Consider the following 20,354-nt stretch of genomic DNA (forward strand, 5'->3'; position numbering starts at 1 on the left):
CTGCCTGTCTAGCCAATAAGAACGCGCCCACGGCCTTACATAAGCAAGGAAAACCAATTGTTTCCTTGGCCTACATACGACGCCTCCGCACTTGTGGGCGGTCCGAGGGGAGGAGGAGTGGCTCGCCAGTGCGACCGACTGCTCCAGGCGCCCTGGAGGAGTACGCTCGCGAACCTTGGTACGGCCATGGGCACAGGCTTCGGGACAGTCCCTGCGACGCCCAGGCCAACCACGGGAGGCGGGCGGGGAAGGCAACGGCTCCATTGCCAAGTCCCTGACGCGGGAGGCTAAGAAACTTCAGAACCTCAGCGCGTCCGGCATGGCTCCGCCCACTTAGACTTCGTTAAAACCCGCCAGAGTGGAGAGTTCCCATAGGTGCGGTATGGGACAAACCACCTCACTGTTACCCTAACTGTTCTCCTAGACCCTTTTTGTGAGCCAAAAGAGAAACTCTGGGCAAATCCATTCCGGCAGCGGGGGAGGAGAGACGTGGTGCCAAAACCCACAGGGTTTCCTCGCATGACTTTCCCCAGACTGGGTTTTTGACTCCGGATAGGGCATGTATGAACCCACTGTAGGCTAAGAGGTGGGACCTGGAACTTCATTTGATTTTTCTTTTCTGTTTTAGATTTTATTTTATTTTTTTATTTTTTGGTTTTTCGAGACAGGGTGTCTCTGTGGCTTTGGAGGCTGTCCTGGAACTAGCTCTGTAGACCAGGCTGGTCTCGAACTCACAGAGATCCGCCTGCCTCTGCCTCCCGAGTGCTGGGATTAAAGGCGTGCGCCACCACCGCCCGGCTTCTGTTTTAGATTTTAAAAGGACACTGTACACGGCTTCCTTGAATGTGCTTGCCTTTTTTTTTTTTTCTGAGAACAAAGTGCCACCCTGTTCTGCTTTGCTTAAGTAACATTAGCTAATTAACACTGTTGAAACCTGCCAAATCTTTGTACCGGTCAATTCATTCTTTTTTCCATAGCAACAAAACAGTTTGATTGATGCTTGGTTGTAATCAAGAGTACTATTCTGTCAGTAATAAGACCAGCATTTGGAAGGCTACCCCGCCTCAAAAAAAAAAAGAGAGAAAGAAAAAGAGAAAAAGTAAAAATTTTCCCACTTTTCTGTCACAGATATATTTACAAAGCCTTTAGGTCTTGTTTATTTGTTTTGAGACAGGCTCTCGCTATGTTGCCCTGGCTGTACTGGAACTCTGGGTAGATCAGGCTGACCTCAAACACATCTACCTGCCTCTGTCTCTGCAGAGCTGGGATGAAAGGCATGGCACACCCAGAACACAAAGTTTCTCCTCTCTCTCTCTCTCTCTCTCTCTCTCTCTCTCTCTCTCTCTCTCTCTGCTTTTCCAGAAAGGGTTTATTCCTTGCCGTCCTAGAACTCACTTTGTAGACCAGATTGGCCTTGAACTCAGATCCAACTGCCTCTGCCTCCCAAGTGCTGGGATTAAAGGCCAAGGTGTGTGCCACCACTGTCCAGCTGCACAAACTTTCTTTTTGGGACAGGGTCTCCATTTATAACCCAGGCTGGACTCCAACTCGTGATACTCCTGCCTCAACTTCCCAAGTATTATGAATACAGGTATGTGGAACCTTGCCTGGCTTTCCTTTCTGGCTTTGTGGGTTGTATCAAAACTGACAGAACTAATTTGTTATTATCTGAGTTGTTTCTTACCAGTTGTGAGCTTCCCATTTTGGTTCTCCAAGTTCCAAAGAGTCCAGGCTTGGCAGGGCAAGGGTTTCACATTAACCCAATCTTTTCCTTTCTGCTTGCAGCCCATGGCGGATTGTGGATGATTGCGGTGGAGCCTTCACTATGGGTGTCATTGGTGGTGGAGTCTTCCAGGCTATCAAGGGCTTTCGCAATGCCCCTGTTGTGAGTTGGGCCTTCCCCCAGTGGTGTGGGAGTCTGCAGTCTTGCTGACATAGAATCCTGCTCTGAACACAATCATTCTGTTGCTTGTTCACCTACTTGTTGGGCCTGGCTCCTGGATCTATGATTTGAGGGACTCTATTCTTCAACTATCTAGCTGGACCTCTGTGGAAATGCTGTACTGTCAGAAACAGTCTTAGGGGCTAGAAGTATATGTAGGAAGAGTTTTTTTTTTTTTTGGGACCAGGGGATCATGATACCATGATCAGCTCTGTTCCACCAGCTCCTTCCCAAATAACCCCTCAGGGACTTATTAATTATAAATACTCAGCCAATAGCTCAGGCTTGTTACTGTCTAGCTCTTGCAACTTAAATCAACCCATTTCTGTTCATCTATGTGCTGTCCCAATGCTTGTGGCATTTATCTCCTGCATGTCCTGCTTCCTTTCTGTATGGCTGGCAGCTCCTCTGACTCTGCCCTCCTTCTTCCCAGCATTCTCTCTGTACCAAAAATCCTGCCTAACTATAGGCAATCAGCTTTTTATTAACAATGAGAACAACACATATTTACAGTGTACAAAGGTTGTTCCACAGCAAGTACATAGCTCAGTGGTGTAGAGTAGTTGGTTGAGAGAGAGAGAGAGGGGTGGGGGGTCCTTGGTTCATTCCTCAGCATCAGAATAAAAGGAAAAAGGTTAGCATCAAATCTTAAATGTGTATGCAATGTAGATTTTACCTCAAAGCAGACTCTAAGTTTAAATCCTGTTATAGAAAAAAATGACAGAAGTTTGACAGAGAGACAAATTTACATTGAATGGGGAGACCTTTTAATATAATTCCACCTCTTCCCTTAAGGCCCCCTGCCCTTGGAGACTTTATTAGATGTCACTGTTTTAAAAGCATGGCAAGGGGCTGGAGAGAGGGCTAAGTAGATAAGAGTACTTGGCTTTGCAAGCATGAGGACCTGAGTTTGATTCCCCAGCACCTATGTTAAAAAGCGAGGCATGACTGCCTGTGCCTATAATCCCAGCATTGGATGGGGTGGGGCACAAGACAGGCATATCCCAGGAACTTGCTGGCCAGTCAGCCTAGCTGGAAGTGCAGCTTCTGACTCAGTGAGAGACCTTGTCTCAAGGCCAAAAGCAAGAAAAGCCCTGATGTGCTCCTCTGACCTCCACACATTCACACACCTGCACCTTTGTGTGTATATATGCCACACAGGCACACACAAACATTTGCTTTGTTTTCAGATAGGGTTTCTCTGGATTGCCCTGGCTGTCCTGGAGCTTGCTCTGTAGACCAAGCTGGCTTCAAACTCAGAGAATTGCCTGCCTCTGCCTCCCATGTGCTAGGATTAAAGGCATGCACCATCACGGACCGGTGTAACTTTGTTATTTTTAATTTTTGCAAAGAGTAAAAAACAATGACTTCTTGAATTTTGCATGCAAATGGACGGAAATAGAAAACACTATCCTGAGTGAGGTAAGCCAGACCCAAAAAGAGGAACATGGGATGTACTCACGCATATTTGGTTTCTAGCCATAAATAAAGGACATTGAGCCTATAATTCGTGATCCTAGAGAAGCTAAATAAGAAGGTGAACCCAAAGAAAAACATATAGACATCCTCCTGGATATTAACCTTCATCAGGCGATGAAAGGAGACAGAGACCCACATTGGAGCACCAGACTACAACCCCAAGGTCCAAATCAGGAGCAGAAGGAGAGAGAGCACGAGCAAGGAACTCAGGGCCATGAGGGGTGCACCCACACACTGAGACAATGGGGATGTTCTATCGGGAACTCACCAAGGCCAGCTGGACTGGGTCTGAAAAAGCATGGGATAAAACCAGACTCACTGAACATAGCGGACAATGACGACTGCTGAGAAGTCAAGAACAATGGCACTGGGTTTTTTTTTTTTCTTCGAGACAGGGTTTCTCTGTAGCTTTTTGGTTCCTGTCCTGGAACTAGCTCTCCTCGACCAGGCTGGCCTCGAACTCACAGAGATCCACTGCCTCTGCCTCCCGAGTGCTGGGATTAAAGGCGTGCGCCACCACCGCCCAGTGGCACTGGGTTTTGATCCACTGCACGTACTAGCTTTGTGGGAGCCTAGGCTGTTAGGATGTTCACCTTACTAGACCTGGATGGAGGTGGGAGGTCCTTAGACTCCCCACAGGGCAAGGAACCCTGATAGCTCTTTGGGCTGATGAGAGAGGGGGAGTTGATTGGGGGAGGGGGAGGGATATGGGAGGCGGTGGCAGGGAAGAGACAGAAATCTTTAATAAATAAATAAATAATAAAAAAATTTTTTGCAAAGCCTCATACTGGAAAGATTGCCTTGAACTAGGGCTGAAGAGATGGTTCATAGGTTAAGAGCAGTGGTTGCTCTGCTAGAGGTCCTGAGTTCAATTCCCAGCAACCACATGGTGGCTCACAACCATCTATGAGATCATTGGTGCCTTCTGGCCTGCAGGCATTCATGCATGCAGGCAAAACACTACTAAATAAATCTTAGAACAAGATGGCCTTCAACCACGGAGATAATTGGACTTAGACTTGTGAGCTTTACTCTCTAAGACTTAAAGATGGACAGGGTGCCTGCTTCTCTATGGGTGTGAGCCTTTTGGGATATATCAGTTACTTTTCTGTTGTCGTGATAAAGTCCATGACCAAGGCAATTAATAGAAGGAAGAGTTTATTTGGGCTTTGAATTCCAGAGGGAGAAGAGTCCAATGTGATAGGATGACTTGACAACAAGGAGCATGGCTGCCAAAGCAAGAGGCTGAGAGTGCCCATCCTCAATGGCAAGTGTGAAGCAGAGAGAGTGAACTGAAAATAGGCAAAGCTTTGAGGCAGTGGTTTTCAACCTTCCTCATGCTGTGACTCATTAGAAGTTCTTCATGTTGGGATGCTCCAACCATAAAATTGTTTTTGTTGCTACTTCATAACTGATTTTTGCTAGTTATGAATCAGTGTAAATAACTATTTTCTGATGGTCTTAGGCGATCCCTGTGACCTTCAAAGGTGTCGTGAGCCACAGATTGAGAGCTACTGTTCTATAGTATATTTTGCCATTTGAAGCTGTCTTGCTTGATTGCTTAGCATCTGTCTCTGCCACTACTGTGTACACTCAGTCGGAGAGGGCAGGGACCTTGTTCCTTGTTGTACCCCTGCATATAAGATGAAGCCTGGCGCATAGGATCTACTCATTGTGTACTGAATGAACAAGTGAACAGATGAATAAAACTTACCAACCCCAATCTTTGTTGTATATTCCCCATTCTCCTGCGTTTCTGGCTGCTGCTATGCATCTAACAGCTTTTCCATGTCTTCCCTCTTTTTGTTGCAGTGCTGGGAGTAGAAGAACCCTGGGCCTTGCTCACTCTATGCAAATGCCCACCAGTAAGCACCCAGCACCTCTTCTTTTTTTTAATATTTATTTATTATGTATACAATGTTCTGTCTGTGTGCATGCCTGCAGGCCAGAAGAGGGCACCAGACCTCATTACAGATGGTTGTGAGCCACCATGTGGTTGCTGGGAATTGAACTCAGGACCTTTGGAAGAGCAGGCAATACTCTTAACCACTGAGCCATCTCTCCAGTCCCCCAGTACCTCTTCTTATATAGGCTAGAAACCCTGCCTTGCCAGTGGTCTTACCCCTACCTTGACCCCTTTTCTTGCTTTCTCCAGGGAATACGACACCGCTTCAGAGGTAGTGTCAATGCTGTGAGGATTCGAGCACCCCAGATTGGAGGTGAGGAGATTCGGGGAACATAAGGACATGATAGCAACTTTGAAGGTAGTTGATCCTCTGTAGAGGTCCAGATTCTAACCCAAAGTCTGACTAGAACTTCCTGGGATGGAGACATTTCCCAACAGTTAATGTGAAAGAACAAGATTGTGTCTTCTGCGGTTTATTTATTTATTTATTTTGAGACTGGATCTCTCTACATAGCCCTGTCTCTACCTACTGAGTGTTGGGATTAAAGGCTTGCACCACCACGCCTGGGGTATTGTGCAGTTTACATCTATGTCTCACCTCTTCCATGTTAGGGGACCTTACGCGAGTAGCATACCTTCCTCAAACTTCATCTGATGATAGCATGGACCACCCAACAGCTAGTGTTAAAACGAACTCACGTAGCCAGGCGGTGGTGGCACACGCCTTTAATCCCAGTACTCGGGAGGCAGAGGCGGGTGGATCTCTGTGAGTTCGAGGCCAGCCTGGTCTACAAGAGCTAGTTCCTTGGGGCTGGAGAAATGGCTCAGTGGTTAAGAGTACCACCTGCTCCTCTAAAGGACCTGAGTTCAATTCCCACCAACCACATGGTGGCTTACAACCATCTGTAATGAGTCTAGTGTCCTCTTTTGGCCTGCAAGCATGCATGCATGTACGCATAATACGGTATACACAATAAATAAAATAAATCTTAAAAAAAAAGAGCTAGTTCCAGGACAGGCTCCAAAGCTACAGAGAAACTCTGTTTCAAAAAAACAAACAAACAAAAAAAAAACTCATGTAGTATTTCCTATGCTAAGCCCGTTGATAATATTACCTAATTTAAAGTTGCAGAAGTTAACTGACACAGTACCTCAAATATGTACTAGAACACAGCCCGCAATAAACATTTTGACTACAGGTTGAATCTTCCTATCCAAAATGCTTGAGACCAAAAGTATTTCACACTTCAGAAGATTTTGGATTTTATAAAATTTGCATATGTATAGTCAGATATTTTAGAAGTGAGACCCAAGTCTAAACACAAAATTCACTTGTGTTTTATATACACCATACTTAAGTATCTTGAATATCTTTGTTTTTTGAAACAGGTCTCACTCTATAGCCCAGGCTAGCTTCAAACTCAAGGTTATCCTTCTGCCCCAGCCCCACAAGTGTTAAGATTACAGATGAGATGCACGCACTGGCTTTGTGGGAGCCTAGGCAGTTTGGATGCTCACCTTACTAGACCTGGATGGAGGTGGGGGTTCCTTGGACTTCCCACAGGGCAGGGAACCCTGATTGCTTTTCGGGCTGAGGGGGGGGACTTAATTGGGGGAGGGGGAGGGAAATGGGAGGCGGTGGCGGGGAAGAGACAGAAATCTTTAATAAATAAATGAATTAAAAAATTAAAAAAAAAGATTACAGATGAGAGCCATACCCAACTCTTTTTAAAAAATAATTAGTTTATTTTGAGATACTGAGAATTGAAACTATGACCTTCAGCATGTTAGACAAGTGCTCTACCACTAATTTTGTCTCAGACTCAAAGTGTTATTTTATACACTATAAACACATATATAGCTGGGCAGTGGTGGCGCACGCCTTTAATCCCAGCACTTGGGAGGCAGAGGCAGGCGGATCTCTATGAGTTTAAGGCCAGTCTGGTCTACAAAAGCTAGTTCCAGGGCAGGCACCAGACAAAACTACAGAGAAACCTTGTCTCAAAAAAAAATTAAATATGCTTTTGGCCAGGCGGTGGTGGCGCAGTCCTTTAATCCCAGCACTTGGGAGGCAGAGGCAGGCAGATCTCTGTGAGTTTGAGGCCAGCCTGGTCCACAGAGTGAGTTCCAGGACAGGCTCCAAAGCTACAGAGAAACCCTGTCTCAAAAAACAAAAAAACAAAACAAAAAACCACACATATGTATGTATTTTTCTTGTTTTATGGTAGGGATGGATTGAGCATGCAAGGCAAGTACTCTATCACTAAAACAGATTCCCATCACTATATATATTTTTTTTAATTAAGAGATGGAGTCTCAAGACTGAGAATGTAATTTAGTTTGTAGAGTACTTACCCAGCAGTACAAAATCCTGGGTTCAGTCCCCAGCACTGCATAAAAACTGGGGATATTGGTGTCCACTTGTAATGTTGACATTTGAGAGATGAAGACAGATGGATCAGAACTTCAAGATTATCCTTGGTGGGGTTGGGGATTTAGCTCAGTGGTAGAGCGCTTACCTAGCAAGCGCAAGGCCCTGGGTTCGATCCTCAGCTTCAGAAAACAAAAAGGTTATCCTTGGCTACATAGAAAGATTTGAGGCCAGTCTTGGCTACATGATATCTTGTCTCAAAAAAAAGGGAGAGAGGCGGGGAGACTGAGGGCTGAGGATATAGCCCAGTGATGAAGTACTTAGCTGGCTTGAAACCCTGACTTCCATTCCCCACTACCACCACCAAATCAAAAACAACAAGTAGAGGGAACTTTCTATGTTTTCCAGGCTGGTCTCTAACTCTTAGGCTCGGTGATCTCAGCCTCCCGTGTAGCTGGAACTGCAGCTGTATACCTCCAGAGTTTTTTGTTTTGGTTTTTGAGACAGGGTTTCTCTGTGTAGCTCTGGCTGTCCTGGAACTCGCTCTGTAGACCAGGCTGGCCTCGATCTCAGAGAGATCCACCTGCCTCTGAGTGCTGGGATTAAAGGTGTGCGCCACCCCGGCCAGCATTCTCCTGCATTTTTCCTGTTTCATGTTATATGATGTCAGCCTGGAATTTTCTGTCACTGGTATCATGATCATGCTCAAAAAGTTGTAGGTTTTGAAGCATTTTGGATTTCTAGATTATGCATGTTTAATATATATCTTGTGTTCTGGCTTTTCTGTCCTGTTTTCCTTCTCTCTGAAATCAAAACCAGAATTCCAGTTCCATGTGATAGTTAAAGAAAGGGTGGAAGTTGCTTCATTGAAAGCTGTGTGAAAGGTTAATCTGCTTGTATCCATTTACCAACTAAAAGTGAAAGGATTTTGATGATTACTACAAACCTGATTAAATGGGGAACTCTTAACAGTGGGAAAGATGGAGTGTTGCATAAGGGCCTCCACCTGTCTATGTCTGGACTTTCTTCCCTCTTGTATTTGATGCTGACATTTATTTATTTATTTTTTTTTTTGAGACAGGGTTTCTCTGTGGCTTTGGAGCCTGTCCTGGAACTCGCTCTGTAGACCAGGCTGGTCTCGAACTCACAGAGATCCGCCTGCCTCTGCCTCCCGAGTGCTGGGATGCTGACATTTAACCCATGACTTTCTACAGGCTATGTGACTCTCCCAACCCGCTTTTCTTTTTGAGACAGGCCTTCATTCTATGGGTTTCTAACTCTTTGCAGTCTCCTGCCTGAGCCCCCCAGGTGCTGGGATTATGTCAGCCATGGGTGTTGTGTATGTGCATGTGTGTGCTTGTGTGTTTCGCTGGGAATCTCCCTAAGCAAACACTCTACTGCTGAGCCACATCTTACAGTCTCAGAAGCCCCTTTCTCGGTCAGTCTTCAGACCTTGGAAGTTCCCAGATGTTGAGATATACAGATCCTCAGAATTTCTGGTACTCACTGATTAGGCCTCTATCCCCCTACAGGTAGCTTTGCAGTTTGGGGAGGCCTGTTTTCCACCATTGACTGTGGCCTTGTACGGCTGCGGGGCAAGGAAGACCCCTGGAACTCCATCACCAGTGGAGCGTTGACTGGAGCAGTGCTGGCTGCACGCAGTGAGTGCCTCCAGCCCCCGCCCCCAGTCCTTTCCCTGTTCTGCCTGCCCTTCCTCAGCTGTTTCTTTTTCTGCCTCCCAGGTGGTCCTCTGTCTATGGTGGGCTCTGCGATGATGGGGGGCATCCTGTTGGCCCTCATCGAGGGTGTTGGTATCCTTCTCACTCGCTATACCGCCCAGCAGTTTCGCAATGGTAAGGACCTGGTGGGCAATGGTCAGGGAGAGTCAGGAAGCATTGTCAGCCTTCTTCATTCTTCCTCACCTCATTACCTCATTCTCCCTTCTTTAGCACCCCCATTCTTGGAGGACCCCAACCAGCTAACCCCTAAAGAAGGAGCTCCGGCCCCAGGTTATCCCAACTACCAGCAGTACCACTGAGGAAGCCACCGCCTGCCCCTGCCACCGTGGGAGCTACTCCTCAGTTCCTTCCCGGATGATCTACCTCCAAGGGAGGACTGGCTCCTATATATCCCTGAAACCCTCCAGAGAGGGCCTCTACTCTACTCTCTTGTTCTGTGGTAGGGGTGGGGGCACCCCAGCATTCTTGTCCCATGGGTCCCCTTTTTATGTCTCTCAGGGCATCCCAGCCTCACACATGTAACAGTCTGTCATCCCAGATCCTCCACGTGGCACCCTGATGAATGTTTAAAGCCAGTTTTGAAATGTCTGTGTATGCACTCCTTAGTCATCCAGATGACCCTCTCCTCAGGAGAAGGGTTTTGAAAGTTTAGGACTTGTTATTCCACAGTGAATAGATTCTAGTAAGGAGTTTTTGCAGGGTAGTAGGGGAAAGAAGCAAGATCTCACTATGTTGTCCAAACTGAACTTGAACTTGCGTGATGCTAGCACAGCCAGCCTCTAGTAAGGAGTTATAGAATGAATCAGCAAGGGAGGTAAGATACACAATGATATGAACCATGAATAAGCATGGTTAGGGGCCAAGGGATACAACGAGCAAACAGGAGTAAGCTTGGCAAAGAAGCTCAGGAACTCCAGGATTGCTGGGTATGATGTATGCCATGCTAGCCCCCCCTAGCATAAGCTCCCCTTGTATAGACTGGACACTACCCTTAAGAAAAGCCTGTTCTAAGCCAGGCTGTGGTGGTGCATGTCTTCAATCCCAGCACTCGGGAGACAGAGGCAGGCAGATCTCTGTGAGTTCAGTACCAGCCTGGTCTACAGAGCTAGTTCCAGGATGGCCAGGTCTACACAGAGAAACTCTGTCTGGGAGAGGGGGTGAGCATTGACTGAATACCAGTCATTCTATTTTTAAAAATTCCATTTTAAAACAAACAAAAAAAAAACCGATCCAGCCAGGCAGTGGTGGCGCACACCTTTAATTCCAGCACTTGGAAGGCACAGGCAGGCAGATCTTCAAGTTCAAGGCTAATCTGTTCTGCAAAGCAAGTTTCTGCACAGCCGGGGCTATACAGAGAAACCTGTCTCTAAAAACAAAACAAAACTCCATATGGCCTCATACCAGCTCTGGTATGTGTGGGGTGGAGGTCCAGGCATCAGGGGAACTGCTTTCTCAAAAAAGGTGCCCTGTGTTAGTCTCCTGTCACTTTTTTGCTTGGTGGGGTCTACAGTTTTTACATTTGCTGTTTTTTGTTACTGTTTTTAATTACATTTTAAATTTTTTTATTTAAATTTTTCCACATAATTTTTTTTTTGGTTTTTCAAGACAGGGTTTCTCTGTGGTTTTGGAGCCTGTCCTGGAACTAGCTCTTGTACACCAGGCTGGTCTCGAACTCACAGAGATCTGCCTGCCTCTGCCTCCCGAGTGCTGGGATTAAAGGCATGCACCACCACCGCCCGGCTCTCATAAAATATTTTGGTAGTATTTTTCCCCTTCTCCAACCCTTCCAGATCTTCCCCACCTCACTATTTAACTTTATGTCCTTTTGTTTTTTCAAACAGTGTCTCACTATGTAGACCTGACTGTCCAAACTGTTCTATAGACCACACTGACCTAGAACTCAGAGAGATCTGCCTGTCTCCTGCCTCCAGAGTTCTGGGTTAAATGCATGAGCTTCTACACCTGGGTTGTTGTTTGTTTTTCCTCCAACTTGCTATGTAATAGTAGCTTGCCCTGTAAATTGATCCTCCTGCCTCGGTTTCCTAAGTACTGTGATCACAGATGTATGCCCCCATTGTAATGGATTAATAAAAATGCTGCAGGATCCCTGGTGGCAGCAGGCAGCAGAAATGCTGCAGATCCCCAAGCAGCAGCAGGCAACAGGCCATGTGGTTGCGGGCAGTGGGCAGTGGGTCCCAAGAGCAGCCAGTCCTAGGCAGGGACTGTGCATGAGACCATGCCACAGGTCTCCGAAGGCCGTGGCGGAGGCGGCTGTGGGCAAGGGACAGATGGATAGGCATACCATGCAGAGTGGAGTTGGATATTTATTTAGTGGTTATGGAAGGAAGGAGGGAAGGGGAGGAGAGGAGAGAGGAGAGAAGGGAAAGACCAAAGCTGCCCCTCTGAGAGGGAGACAGAAAAGAGAGACTAAGGCTGCAAGCAGGAAGGAAGACCTGCCTGCCTCAGTGGATGGGGGAGGGAGTGGTTGTGGCTTGTCTCTTAAAGAGACAGAACAAACATTACACCCATACCAGTTCTATTTTGTTTTTAGACAGGTACTCATTAGTATAGCTTAGACTCACCTTGAACTCCTAAGCTGTCTACCTCCCAAGTGCTGGAATTATTGTTTTTGTTTTTGGGTTTTTTTTTGGTTTTTTTTTTCTTTTTGGTTTTTCGAGACAGGGTTTCTCTGAAGCTTTGGAGCCTGTCCTGGAACTAGCTCTTGTAGACCAGGCTGGCCTCGAACTCACAGAGATCCACCTGCCTCTTCTTCCCTAGTACTGAAATTAAAGATATGCCACCACTGCCCAGTTTATCAATTTTTTTAAAGACTAATTTCTTGGTGTGGGGGCAGGTACACCTGCCATGGTGCATATGTACAGGTCAGAGGAAAGCTTTCCAGGATCAAATTTGGGTAGTAAGACTCTATGGCAACCTAGTTGTTTATTTTTTTTAAGAGTGACCATAATATATCCAGAAATGAGTCTCATTTGGGGAGAGGAGAGGTATGAGAAAGATTGTCCTGGGTGGACATCTCCCAAGTTCTGTTATTCGGGTCAAACCCCTAATGGGATAAACATTGTCTCTACTGGGCTCATGGATGATAAATACTACAAGTCGCTGCAAGGAGATGGGAACTTCCATATAAAATTGGTGCATCTGGAGACAAACAAAGATGCAGTCCCTAGGGCCTCTGAAAGTTCCAACAAGAGCCTTGTGGCCCTCAGTAATGTCAACTGCAACACCTCTTCCTTGAACAACTCAGCGCCTAGCAAAGCATGGCCAGTCGATCGACTGCCCTAGGAAGGAAAAGATGGGTTGAGGTTTGTAGATATGCACCACACCCAAATAGAACCCAGCTGTGCAGCCATTCGTGAGCTTAGAACTGCAGCTGCAGTACTCTGATGGACAAGATTCCATCATAACTAGAGTATCAGGGTTTCTGTCCCGCACCACCACCATCCCTGCATCCCTGCACACACAGGCCCTGGCCCTCTAGCCTTTGGGAAACAAACTCCCCTATGTGGATCTAAGCTTGCCATCTGCAGGAGTTTTACTTGCTGAATTCCATGTGCTGAATTCACATGAGGGGTGGGGTCCAGACCCCACCCCCTTCCCATCTTTTGGTGCTCCCTAAGATTGCTATAGACCCTCCTGCGCCGTGCTACACTGGGCGCCTTACTTATTGCCTGACTTTTGCCAGCCTGTACACTTGGTCTGGACCGGTCTCAAGCCTCACTCCTCATGCTTAGAAGTAGCAGTCCTCTGCAGCATATCCATGCTCCAGGAGTTGCAGCTTCTCAAACCCTAAGATCCAGTTCCCAGTTTCTACCACCAGGGTGCAGCTCGACCTTTGCAACTTGGAAGTGGTTCTCTCAGCTTGCTCTGCTGGATGCATAACTTCACTGCACTCGACCACATTGGACTCTGTCTTCCTGACCCAGCAAGCTTGGTGGGAGGGGTTACTCTACAAACGGGATTTTGTGCTGCTAAAATCTTAAACTCGAAATGCAAAAAAAAAAAAGATGAAAAGAGAAATGGGAGAGAGACTAAAAGAAGCCTCAGGTAAGAACTGAAGCAGCCTAGGACCTAGGGTGATGGGGGCTCTGCAGAGACTCCGAAAAGGGCAGGAGATAGGCACAGTAGAGAGAGACATTACATAATAGGAGAAAGTTCTTATGGTTATTCCACAGGGTGATTGATAGCCAGAGAATACAAAGAACTAAAGAAAAGAAAAATTGAGGACTGGACAGGTTGCTCAGTGGTTAAGAACATTGACTGCTCTTCCAGAGGTCCAGGGTTCAATTCCCAGCACCCACATGGCAGCTCACAACTGTCTAGAACTCCTGTTCTGGAGATCTGACACCCTCACACAGATGTACATGCAGGTAAAACACCAGTGTACATAAAATAAAAATAAATCATTTTTAAAAGTTGAGCCCCCCAGCCGGGCGGTGGTGGCGCACGCCTTTAATCCCAGCATTCGGGAGGCAGAGGCAGGCGGATCTCTGCGAGTTCGAGACCAGCCTGGTCTACAAGAGCTAGTTCCAGGACAGGCTCCAAAACCACAGAGAAACCCTGTTTCAAAAAACCAAAAAAAAAAAAAAAAGTTGAGCCCTCCAATCATAGATAATACAATCAGTAAATGGCAAATGAACTAAGCAGAAACTTCTTAAAAGTTCAGCATCTTGCCATGCTTGGTGGTATTTTATGAACTCTGGAGCCAGAGGTAGGAAGATCTCTGTGAGTTTGAGACAAGCCTGGTCTTCATAGTGAGTTCCAGGTCTACATATCAAGACCCTGTCTTCACAAAAGAAAACAGAAAAAGCCGGGCGGTGGTGGCACATGCCTTTAATCCCAGCACTCGGGAGGCAGAAGCAGGTGGATCTCTGCAAGTTCGAGACCAGCCTGGTCTACAAGAGCTTGTTCCAGGACAGGCTCCAAAACCACAGAGAAACCCTGTCTCGAAAAGCAAAAAAACAAAAAAAAAGAAAAAAGAAAAAGAAAACAGAAAACAAAGTTCAACATCTTTACCTATCAGGGAAAAGCAAATTAAAATTCCATCAAGATTTCATCTTTCTGAAGTACAAATTGCTGTCACCAGATGGTAGGGGTACGGGGAATGAGATATGCTTTATACAGTATTGCTGGAAATGTAATAGAAATCAGTAGAAAGTTTACTCAAAAAAACAAAAACTAACAACCCAGCTCTGCTACTCCCAGGTGTGTGCCTAAAGGAGCCACCATTCCACAAAGACACTGGCACAGCCATATTCATTGCAACACCATTCACAGTAAATCATTAGGGAATCTGCTTAGGTGCCTGTCAGCAGGAGCGGAGAAAGAAAATGTGAGAAAACAATAAAGAGAAGCCAGATGTAATGAGCCCATTGATGCTGGAGAGCCTGATGCAGGTTTCAAGCATTCTACCAACTGAGCTATACCCCCAGCTCTGAATAGCTCTTTAAAAGTGTTCATTTAAAAATTGTCATCAAATAGACATAAACTGAAATTTATCATTTTAACCATCCAGAGACTCTAGGAGGAAAGACTGATTCAGATTCTCCTGTACTTTCAGTTAACAATCAGAATAGAAAACTTGTGACCAGGTAGGTAGGTGTCTTCTAATCAATTTTTCAATTCTATCTTCACATAGTGTACTTGGACTTAGCATCACCTTGTTTCTGTGATCTCAATTCCAATAGACTGCTCCCTCCACTTCTCATGCTAATTACAAAGTCCTGGTGGTTTAACTTGTTTTTCTTTTCTTTTCTTTTTTTTTTTTGTCTCCCCCACATCGAGGGGGTGGGGATAGGCGAGATAGTGCCACACAGCACTCTACTGTGAACACCTAGAAGTACTTACTGTGCTTTTGATTGACAGACTAGAAACAGGTTCCCCCAAGTCCCTCCTCATTTTGATTAATGTACTAGGGCAGTATTTTACTTACCTAGTTATTATAATAGTTGCTACAGAGGATACTGATTAAACACCAAAGGAAGAGGTGGATAGGGCTGGGGATGGGGGCAGGGACAGAGATCTCATGCCCTCTGCAGGGGTATCAATCTCAAGGAACTACTATGTGTTCAGCTAAACAGAACCCCTTCGAATCTAGTCCTTTTCAGCATGTTTGTGAACACAATTCATTACAACCATGGTTCATAAACATGAACCTTTTGCCAGTCTCTGGAGAAGTTGGGGGTGGGGCCCAAGTCCCAGCTTTCTAATTCCATTTGGCATCTGGTCACCCAGCCCCCTACTCTGAAGCTACCTAGAGGCGGCAGTCAACAGGCATCATTAGCATGTAAAAAGATAATCATTTTGAATATTCCAAGCATTTTAGGAACTGCATTCCAGGAAACAGAAGCAAAGATCAAAAATGTATTTTACAAAAATCACAACCATTTTAAAGCATAGAGTTGAGCTAAAGGCATTAAGCAAGTTCACATTGTCAAAGCAACCAGCACCATTGCTCGTCTCTGCAACTGTGGAACTCTTGTGGTATTTTGTTTGTATGTTTTGAAACAAGATCCCCTGTAGTATAGGCTGACCTCTACCTAGCTATGCAGCTGAGGCTGATCTGGATGTGCTTCTGATCCTCCTGCCTCTACCTTCTGGGTACTGGGATCACAGTGCACTGCCTTTCCCAACCCTTTGTGTGGCGCTAGGGATAGAAGAGCTCAAGGGTGCTAGGCAAGCACTCTTATCAACTGAGCTATGTCCCAAGTCCCTGGAAACTTCATTTAAAACTTTTTTGTGCTGTTGGAGATGGGAGTCCAGGGCCTCAAGAATGCTGAGCAACTCTACCTCTGAGTTACATTCCCAAACCTTTCCCTTTGTCTACTTCAAGTTTGACTCTTACATAGCTAGTGATGAATACTTGGCCTCCTATTTGTAAGCTGATTTATATGCTGATTTGAATAGTCAAGTACATATTTGGCAGTAATTCATACATTATTTATTGACTTTTTTCCTTAAAATATTCAGCTGGAGATTTGGAGGTATAAGTCAGTGGTAGGGTGCTTATCTTACATACTTGACACCCTGAATTTGGCTCTCCCAATACAAAAAATATTCAACTGGAGTTTGAGATTGTATTACAATTGTATGGCAGTGCTGAGGGCTTGCCTAGTAAATGTGAGGCCCTAGGTTGGACCTAGCACCACAAATAATGTGTATCAGTTTGGAAACAATATATATTGTCGCCAGGCAGTGGTGGCGCATGCCTTTAATCCCAGCACTCAGGAGGCACAGGCAGGTGGATCTCTGGGAGTTCTAGGCTGATTGTAGTTCCAGGACAGGCTCCAAAGCTACAGAGAAACCCTGTCTCGAAAAAGACTATTTTGTTTGTAAGCAGCATTTTGCTCTAGGCCAGGTTGGCCTGGAATTATGTAACCCTAGCTGGTCATCATCTCAAGGCACTCTCTCTGCCTCATCACCTCAAGCTCTGGGGTTACAAGTATCAGCCACTATTACAGGCTGAAAGTGTAAAAGTGGGGATGCAATTTAGTGATAAGAGTGATTGTCTAGTATCAAGGCTCTGAGTGTTGTAATCTGCTGGCCTGCTCTGTCACCTGGACACCCTGTCCCTTTAAGAGACAAGCTCCTAGTCCCCCCTCCCCCCCCTTTCCACCAAGGCAAGCAGATCTTCCACCTCCTCTCCAGCCTGCTCTCTTGCTCTCTCTGTCCTTTCCTTCTGGAGAGGCAACTTCTGCCTCTCTCTCCCTTCTTCTCCCCTTCCCTCTCCCCCTCCATAACCCACTAAATAAACTCTATATCCCAGCTCTCTGTCTCTCGCTGTCAATGGTCTCCCACCCGCAAAGGGATCCGCAGAGGCCTTCGGTGGCCCGCCCCTGCCGCCCCGCCCCTGTTGCCCCTTGTGGAACTGCTGCCCTCACATAGGGCTGGCCTCAGGTCCTACCTCTTTATAAAGGATAACACTGAGTCTGAATCCCAGCATCACACACACACACACACACACACACACAAACACACAAACACACACACACACACACACACACACAGAGTAATAATGTGATGGCCTAGTATAGTGTGGTGCGAACTTGCAGTTCTAACTACTTAGGCTAGGAAGGAATACTATTTGATTTTGGTAATTTAGGACCAGCCTGAATAGAATAGCAAGAACACTTCATTTTCTTTTTTCAGTCACTGTGGCTGATTTCCTTTATCATCATTATTGCCATTTGTCATATCATGTTTCCTGCCAAACACTTTTTATTTGGATTTTTTTTTTGTTTGTTTGTTTTTTTTGTTTTTCGAGACAGGATTTCTCTGTAGCTTTGGAGTCTGTCCTGGAACTCACTCTGTAGACCAGGCTGGCCTCGAACTCACAGAGATCTGCCTGCCTCTGCCTCCCGAGTGCTGGGATTAAAGGCGTGCGTCACCACTGCTGGCAGCCGTGTGTTTCGTACTTAAGATTCTCTCAAGGAGTCGTCACAATGTCATCTGAGGGCCTGATCAGGGAAGCGGTCACTTCAAAAGCCTTTACAATTATAAAACATATATAGAGAGAGAGTAGCTGCAAGCTGGAGGACAAGGGGCCGGGTGGGACAGGGGCACCTGCGTGGCTGGCCTGCGAGTCGTGCCCAGCCTGCGCTGCCCCCACCGGGCGGGGGCCCGTCCGGGTGGGCCCGGCTTTTCCTGATCCCGTCTCCTTCCTGGTCTCCTCCCGGTCTGACTGGTCTCCAGCCTCCTTGCTGCTTCAAGCTTCTACAACTGTGGGATTTCCTACAATCCTACTCACTGTCACTTTGGACTTGTTCTACCTCTTCGCTCCCTAACAGCCCGCCCCGGGACTCTCTCCCCTCTCCTAAAAGTCTTCCCTCCAACCCACTCCAGACCTTGTTCTCCCCCTCCCTGGATTAGGCATTCACATCCCTTCCAAATTAACCCCCACCCCAACTCTCCAAATACTTGACACCGCCTTCTCTGAGGACCACCAGCCTTGATTTTGTACCGAACACAACAGCCCTATCATGGAGGCTGTGTTCCCCTTGGTAAACTGGACGGTCCCGGTGCTGGACTGGATGGGCCCAGTGCCGGACTGGTTGACTTTCCTGTTAGATCTTAACTTTTTGTTTGTGTCCTTCCTCCTGGCAAGCTTGGCCTGGCTTTTGGCCCTCATCTACAACCTGCCACACACGGTACTGACTTTTTTCCTCCACTTTGGGCGAGTCCTGCTCTCGTTGCTGGCCTTGGTTGAAGCACTGGTCGAATTTACCTTTGTGGGGTTGCAGCCCTTGTTTGCTTTTCTTTACAGCTGCTACTCTAGCTTGGAGAGCTTAAAGCTCCTAGGGCACCTGGCCTCTCATGGAGCTCTGAGAAGCCGAGAATTACTGACCAGGGGCATCCTGAACATGATCTCCAGCGGCCATGCTTTGCTGCGCCAGGCCTGTGACATCTGTGGCATTGCCATGAGCCTGGTGGCCTATGTGATCAACAGTCTGGTCAACATCTGCCTCATCGGCACTCAGAACCTCTTTTCCCTGGTGCTGGCCCTGTGGGCTGCTGTGCCGGAGGCTATGTGGCGGATGACAGATATGCTGGTGGCTTTCCTCGCTCACTTTTCTAGCAGTGGGGTGGCCATGGCCAACCTCCTCTGGACCCCCTGCCAGCTAGGGCTAGAGCTGTTGGCCTCAGTGGTCCTCCTCTTGGCCGGCTCTATGTTTTCCAATCTTACTATTTTCCTGTTGTTGCTTTGTGTGTTGGCAGTGACTTTGACTATGTTATACCCAGGTTTTACCTTGAGGCTAGCCACCGGAGCACTCAATCAGCTCCATGCCCGACTATCTTACCACCAGCTCTGAGAAGATGTTGTTCGGCTCTCTCGCCTGGCACTGGGTCTGGAGGCCTGGCACCAAGTCTGGAGACTTAGCCTGCAGCTGGCCAGCTGGCCGAATCAGGGAGGAGTGCTGGGGGCCCTCCAAGGTGTTGCCAGGAGGATGTCTTTAGCCAGAATCCAGGGACAGGACAATCTTCATGAAGAAGAAGAAGGAGGAGGAGGAGGAGGAGGAGGAGGAGGAGGAGGAGGAGGAGGAGGAGGAGGAGGAAGAAGAAGAAGAAGAAGAAGAAGAAGAAGAAGAAGAAGAAGAAGAAGACAACGACGATGAAGAGGACGTCAGGAGCTTCAGATCAGCATCCACATCCACTAGAGGCCGAGAGAGACTCAATGAGGATGAACCGCCAGCAAGGCAAGACCCATGGAGGCTGCTGGAGGAGCACGAGGCGAGGAAGAGATGTGTTATCTGCCAGGACCAAAGCAAGAGCGTGCTGCTTCTGCCCTGCCGGCACTGTGCCTGTGCCAGGCCTGCACCGAGATCCTCATGCACCAACCTCTCTACGTCTGTAACTGCCCACTCTGCCGCCGCCACATTCTGCAAACCCTCAATGTCTACCTCTGATGACTCCCTCCCTGCCCGCCCACCCACTGCCCTCCACACAGTGGGACCACTTCAGCATTTTGCCTGTGGGTTTTGGCTAAACCTGAATTTGGGACTATTTACCCTGAGGCACTCAGTTCCTGGATGAACTTCAGGAGGGATTCCCAGATTTTTGTTCATTCTTCTCACACCTTATACAGTACTGAACATGGCATCCCTCCCAGTCTCTTAATGACATTCTGCATTTCCCTAGGGTTCAAACAAGGGGCTAGGCCTTGGGGCATGCAGTGCCATTAAGTCTGCCTGCCCAGTTTCTATGAATAAACAGCTATTACTAGTTCTAAAAAATAAATAAAACATATAGAAGAACGAAGGGCTTCAGTTTCCTATTGAATGTTCCTTAGCTCCTATAGTCTAGCCAACCAGCCTCTAGCTTTTGCCACTTAAAATGCCCCAAGTTGCCAGGCGTAGTGGTACCCACCTTTAATCCCAGCACTTGGGAGGCAGAGGCAGGTGG

At 46.9% G+C, this 20,354-nt stretch overlaps 1 protein-coding gene and 1 pseudogene across 1 annotated transcript; both read left to right on the forward strand.

Annotated features, from left to right (window-relative positions):
* Positions 1-148: 148 nt before the first annotated feature.
* Positions 149-10,002, forward strand: LOC121442656 (mitochondrial import inner membrane translocase subunit Tim17-B-like). The gene is made up of 6 exons (XM_041644258.1): positions 149-178; positions 1,786-1,885; positions 5,577-5,640; positions 9,231-9,359; positions 9,441-9,551; positions 9,648-10,002. The coding sequence occupies exons 2-6, from the start codon at positions 1,826-1,828 to the stop codon at positions 9,734-9,736; spliced, it is 453 nt and encodes a 150-aa protein (XP_041500192.1). The 5' UTR covers positions 149-178; positions 1,786-1,825; the 3' UTR covers positions 9,737-10,002.
* An 8,431-nt stretch (positions 10,003-18,433) lies between these two features.
* LOC121442620 lies at positions 18,434-19,858 on the forward strand (annotated as a pseudogene).
* The last annotated feature ends 496 nt before the right edge of the window (positions 19,859-20,354 follow it).

Source organism: Microtus oregoni, unplaced genomic scaffold (genome assembly GCF_018167655.1).
Source record: "Microtus oregoni isolate MIOR12 unplaced genomic scaffold, Mior012 000092F_ref0000046, whole genome shotgun sequence".
Lineage (NCBI taxonomy): Eukaryota > Metazoa > Chordata > Mammalia > Rodentia > Cricetidae > Microtus > Microtus oregoni.

Coding starts and splice junctions, on each gene's coding strand:
- LOC121442656 (XM_041644258.1), top strand. CDS start 1,826: ATGGGTGTCATTGGTGGTGGAGTCTTCCAGGCTATCAAGGGCTTTCGC. Junction 9,360..9,440: donor AGCAGTGCTGGCTGCACGCA/GTGAGTGCCTCC, acceptor TCTGCCTCCCAG/GTGGTCCTCTGTCTATGGTG. Junction 9,552..9,647: donor CGCCCAGCAGTTTCGCAATG/GTAAGGACCTGG, acceptor TCCCTTCTTTAG/CACCCCCATTCTTGGAGGAC.